We start from the raw sequence: 6,079 nt of genomic DNA, 5'->3' as shown, positions 1-6,079 counted from the left end.
CCTGTTACATCATCCAAGCAGAGACTTCCTCCGAGTCCGTTTCCCCTGTAACATACTGATTTCCCATCATCTCAGCAGCCCTAAAGACATCCCCTGTGCTGTGGCTCAGGTTACCATTTAGGGATGTACAAAGAACACTTTGACCCACTTGAGAAAACAGACTCAGACATCCTCCTGGAGCCCAAAAACTGCTGATTTATCTTAGCAGTAACAGATTACACTTGCTGTTCCACAGGCTTCTTTAAGTATTGCACCTGATGCCAATGTCAACCAGCAAATCCTTTTAAAGGAACTGTCGTAATGCTTAGAAAAATAAAAGGCAGTAACCACACTTTGGGCTGTCTTTTATACAGTGACTTTTATAAAAGATGATTAAAAAAATAAGTTAGGCTTGTCTGATTGGAAATAGCTAATATGCTGTATGACGAATATGCCCATTGTTTTCTTGCACAAAGTTACTATTTCTGTGTTCTGTTCAGGGTTATTGTTGTCAACTTAAACTACAACTATTGAGAACATTTTTGTTAATTGAAATTTAGATGAAATAAAATGTTAAATTTAAATGAAAATTAGAAATGTTGCCTTTGGAACTAAAACCGAAATAAAAAATAAATCTAAATAGTACTATTAACAAAAATAATAATATTAATAAAAATGACAAAAGCACACAACAAAATGCCTAAAAATTAAAATATAGAGGTAAAACTATTTCAAAATATTAACTATGCTGTAAATAATACTAAAATTACATCGATTGTAGTAAGACACAAAAAATAACTCATAACAAAGCAAACATTGTAGCAGAGTTAATGATCAGGTCTCACTAGCAGTCTGGTGTTATCCACAGCCAATTATTTCAGAGTATACTGGTCAACCAAACCACATTTGATTGGTTACAAAAAGCATTTTTTTTTTTTCAATTCGTTTGTATATTGCTGCCTTGTACACAGGGTTGGGTACCGAACTCGGTACTTTTAAGGGTACCGACCGAATTGCGACGGTACTACCGAGTACCGATTCACGTTAAATCAATCGGTGCCAAATTTCGGTACCTGAGAACGCATCTGGGCGCATACGCTACAGAGAGAGAAAGAGAGACCCTGTGACGTGATGTCACCCCTGCAACTCGTTCAAACAACACACAGGGCAAGCCGAAATGTTCTGAAGTGTAGTTACATTTCTAGGGCTATATGGTTTCTGCGAAAACTCGGACGGGATCGTTAAGGCCATTCATAAAAACGTAATTTACTCTATAGCGCGGAATGCCACAGAATTCGTCAATTTTGGACAAATAAATCAAAAGTAGCCACTGCCACTTAATTCGAATCGCGATATGAACTAGTGTCTGTGAATATTAAAATGCAAAAAGACGGTTTAAATATGAGTCCTGCATGTTCCACTTGCCTCTGTATGTATGAATGGCATACGCTGTTTTGTTCACTACACAAATACTGAAGCACGGTGACGCTCGCGGTGATTTTCGGCCTCTGCGGCTCACTATATGATGGCATGAACGCAAAAACTTAATATCCAGAGCTGCTGTGAGAGTCACTTCGTGAGAATTTGACCGTTTCATTTGAGAAAACTAGCATCATCATACTGTATACTCACAGAAACTTGATGGCAACCTGTCAAAATAAAAGTACGGTTTAACATGTAACAGAAATATATTACTCTTGTATTACTTTTGTACAGTCGTGTACATCTTTAAATATTAAATTTTCTATCAAATTTTAATAAAACAATTAAATGATAAAAATAAATATTACAACCAGATTAATCACTTGTAGAAAAAAAATAATACAATTATTAGCCTATTAAAAAATATTTTAAAGGAATATTCACACAATTTTTCTTCCATGTATTAATTTCAACAGTAAACCTCAGTTTGTTTGCCAAAAAATAAAAGTGTTTAATTTTCATTTGATTTAAAATAAATGTTTAATGCCTTTCTGGTTCTGCCTTTCTGATAATTTCTGGGGGGAAAAAATAAATAAAGAAAAAGTTTGTAGGGCCCTATTGTTCAAAATGTTGAAATTGATACTTTTGGACTTATTTTTTCACTGAAATGTTTTTGTAATTACACAGAGAGTAAAGTACCGAAAAAAGGAACCATTGTGTACCGGTACCGTACCGGTTAAAATGTGAACGGTACCCAACCTTAGTTGTACATCTTTTTGACAGTAATTAGGTTATGTATCTTTACTAAAAGTACAAAAAGACTGTGACCAGTTTATCTTAGACCAATCCTCACTGTCTGCCTCTACGGTAAAGGGATATAGTTCACCTTAAAATAAAACTCATAATTTTACACACCTTCATGCTATTCCAAACCTGTAGAAATTGTGCATAACAAATGAAGATGTTTGGAAAGTGATCTGTGGGGTCCAATCGTATTTGGACCACAGGTTTGGAACAACAAAAGGGTGAGTGAATGATGACGGAACTTTAATTTTTAAGTGAATCATCCCTTTCACGTGGGTGTAACTCTTACATCATAGAGGCAGGGCTCTGAGGGGTAACATGGCATGATTATGGGTCACAGTGGGGAAAGTTGGAGTGGTCTTTTGGGGAAGTTGACTGGACGGAATAGATCTGCCTGCTGAGAGAACATGGCTCTGCGCTGAAGGAGTCATGCTGAGAGTGACTGGGTTTGCTAAGCCTTTTCCCACATGGAGGTTTCCATGCCTTTGATGGCTGCTTTAAAATGTCTGACGGCAGCATTTGTATGTTTGATGGAAAATGTGTGTTCTGTAATCATGCCCTTTCCTGTAATTCACCTACATATGCCGTGGAACTTTTGTCAGATACAAATAGCAGCCTAAAATATGAAGAATATGTTTGTGTGAGAGATTATGTGACTGTTTTATCAATTTATTTTATTATTCTTTAGTGACAAAAAGATTGTCTATAGTCCATTCATCTGTGTGAAATAAGAGATGTTATAGTTTGTTGGCAAGTTTTGTGTCAGCATCTTAAAACTGTAGGAGGCTGTCTTCAGGGAAAAGTTCTCCAGTAAACCCTGGGAGATCTTTTCATGTGGTGGACCTCCAGATCTCATGCATTCTTCTTGGCTGACTTCACTTCGAAGGCTGCTTCCAGTCTGCGGCTCTACCTCGTAGTTCTTCAAAATATTTGGTAAGGCTTAAAAATGAAACCTCCTTCATCACCCTGCTTGTAATGACCAGTGTGGATTTTGATATGGCCATTGGCCCCCAATAAGCGTCATTAATCTATGGAAATAAAACATATAATTTTCTTTTCAAAAGAAAAAAAAGTGTCTCTATTGCACCATGTTATTCACGGTTTTCACAAATATGAATAATGAGTATGGAGTCTGGAATTACTGGAAGTTTTCCCCTCATGCCACATAGAGGAACGTGTATTTCAGTGTTCTAAAAGTTCTTATGTGTTTCTACAATTTTAAGCAGAGATGGGTACTTGAATTAGTGTCTCAAGTTGCAATAGTCACTTCAGACTTGACTTGACAATAAGAGTTTAAGAAGATTTTAACAAGAACTCAGGTCTTTTATACTTATTTCCTGTATGTAGTGGTAGATTGGCCTTATATCATGGAGTGATGGCATATGTCTGCGTATTGTGCATAAACTCCAAAATGGCAGAAGAGTATGAAATATGGAAGGAGCCACCGTGCCATATGTTCTCACATTTCATTAGCATGTCATTAGCAAAGAATATGGAAAAACAGAATGTATGAAATTTTATTTTCAACAAGGCATAATTACCACCCCCGCTCCCCTCTCAAATTAACCCAGATAATGTGAATAAAGCTAACCACCACTATTTTCAGTATCCGCCACTGACTCAGAGGTTACTCAGTAGTGGTGCATGTTGTCACACAGGAAACCATTGTGTTTTTCAGCAGAATTTAAACAGCAGTGTAAAAGATAAAGAATTATCAAACTGTTTTTATGACCAGCACATAGTCTATTGTAAATAATGGAATGTGTATATTATATATTTAAAACAAATGCAACAACTTTCCCCAATAAATAAGACAACTGACCCCAACCTTACAAGAATAAAAATGCAGAATGTCATTTCTAGTTAAAATATACCTTGATTACTATAGTTGACTTTTGTCTGAATGTATTATTTTTTTTTTGTTACAGAAAAAAAAGGATTATTTTAACTTTTTTTTATACATTTAACAGATTTTTTTTAGAAAGTGACTTACTATGGAGGAAATTTTATTTTTATCTGAATTATTATTATCATCATTATTAGCTTTATTAGCTTTATTTGATTTACTCTACCAAAGAGTGTTCTTTTCTTATCTAGATGCCTCATCAGTATGCTTGAGTTTTCATGAGCTGAGAGATAACAGGAAATCAGCGCGAGACTGAAAATGTTATTTTAGCTTCTTAGATGTCCTAGCCTCTTAGAAAATAATTTGCATTAAATATTTAGAAACACATCTAGAGGACATTGTTGAATAACCTTAAATGGACACATATGCTGAATATGCATTGATTTGTTGGGGTGTTTTCCTTTTTGTCGTAATCTGCAGCCAACCCTGAATGACTATATGAATGTTGACCTTTTCTTGCAAGAAAATACATTTTCAAAACTTTTTTCCACAAATGCCACAGCACTTAGAAATTAGGAAAATCTTGAACAATTTGTTATAACAGCCAATATTTATACACAATGTTAAGTTCAAAGTATAAACTATATTAGTACACAAGTTAAACTGTAAGAAAAGCCTGTAAAAAGTAGAGCTCAATGTACTTTTAACGTGAAGGAATAAAGTATTCAAATTGAGGAGACACAAGTTGAGGAAATGAGTGATGAAACGCTTTTTGTGCACTTCCCTTTAGATACAGTAAGATTAAAAATAACAGATAAGAACACACTTAAACAAACAGAAACATAAAATACCACTGGAAGTGCACATTTTTAGTCAGAGTGTGTTTACTCAGTTTCATTCTGATGTTGTGGCTCGTCTGAATACTGTTTTCTTCTGCATTGCAGCGTTCGAGCCGAGAAGGCGTAAAGAAAGGGGTTCACACAACTGTTGATGAAGAAAAGAGCCCCGGTTACATTGTTGCTGACATCTGATTCCCATGACACTGCCATTAAGACCAAGTTGTTGATCATACAGGGGGTGCTGAATATGAAGAAGGCCACTACGATTCTGACAGCCAGTTTTGTCAGCCTGTGGCTTTTGAAGAAAGCTGACTGACTTATCCATTGATGAAGTCTAAGGTAGAAGAACAACAGGCTGAAGAGAGGCACAACAAACATCACTAGAGTCTCTACAAGTAAGACAACTAGTTTTTCTTGATTATTTCTATAATCCTGATGACACTCTAGAAGCCTGTCCTTCTTCTGCTTCACGTTTCGGAAATAAAGAGCATAAGAACCCAGAACTCCACTTGATGTCCATATCCCAAAAATCAGCCCCTTTTGGCCCCTCTGTCCAAGCTTCGCCCATCGCTGTGGATACAGCACCTGCAGGTACCTTTGCACACTCAACAAGGTGACAGAAAGCACACTACTGTAGAGGCTCCAGTAGACTACATAGGAAAATAACTTACACAGACCATGGCCAAAAACCCAGCCGTTCAGGAGGGCATAGATCCACACAGGCAGAGAAATCAGACTCAATAGATCCGAGACAGCCAGACTCAGCATCAGTTTTGGGGTGAAACTGCCCTCCTTTAAATGTTGGGTGAGCATGACCAGCACCGCTATATTACCTGGTACACCCAGAGCACAGCACAATCCCAGAACAGTGCTGGATACAAGCTCCTCCACTGAGGTACGGGCAAACAGAGAGCTGTTAGAAAAGTTCTGGTACTCCATGGTCATCTGCCAGTTGCTGATGTGAATATGAAGATTTGCCTAGCAATAGCTTAAGGAAGAGGACCAGTTTTACTCTCAGTCTGGATGTATAAAGTGCATGAATGTGGTTTGTAAGTTGCACATCCTTCTTTCTTTAACATCTAAAAATGAAATGCAATAATGTGTATTTGGGAGGGTGCACAGAGGCCTCCGCATCTGTCAAAATTTTTTGACTTTTATCTAGACAAAAAGTTACCGTATTGTTCTGAAT

General features: G+C 36.8%; 1 protein-coding gene across 1 annotated transcript; it reads right to left on the bottom strand.

Moving 5' to 3' along the window:
• Window positions 1-4,935: 4,935 nt before the first annotated feature.
• LOC107681212 (C-X-C chemokine receptor type 2-like) lies at window positions 4,936-5,829 on the bottom strand. The gene has a single exon (XM_016477425.1). The coding sequence runs from the start codon at window positions 5,827-5,829 to the stop codon at window positions 4,936-4,938; it is 894 nt and encodes a 297-aa protein (XP_016332911.1).
• Window positions 5,830-6,079: the final 250 nt, after the last annotated feature.

Source organism: Sinocyclocheilus anshuiensis, unplaced genomic scaffold (genome assembly GCF_001515605.1).
Source record: "Sinocyclocheilus anshuiensis isolate Anshui unplaced genomic scaffold, SAMN03320099.WGS_v1.1 scaffold1495, whole genome shotgun sequence".
Taxonomy (NCBI): Eukaryota; Metazoa; Chordata; class Actinopteri; order Cypriniformes; family Cyprinidae; genus Sinocyclocheilus; species Sinocyclocheilus anshuiensis.
This window is presented reverse-complemented; position numbering and strand designations above follow the sequence as displayed.

Coding starts and splice junctions, on each gene's coding strand:
- LOC107681212 (XM_016477425.1), bottom strand. CDS start 5,829: ATGGAGTACCAGAACTTTTCTAACAGCTCTCTGTTTGCCCGTACCTCA.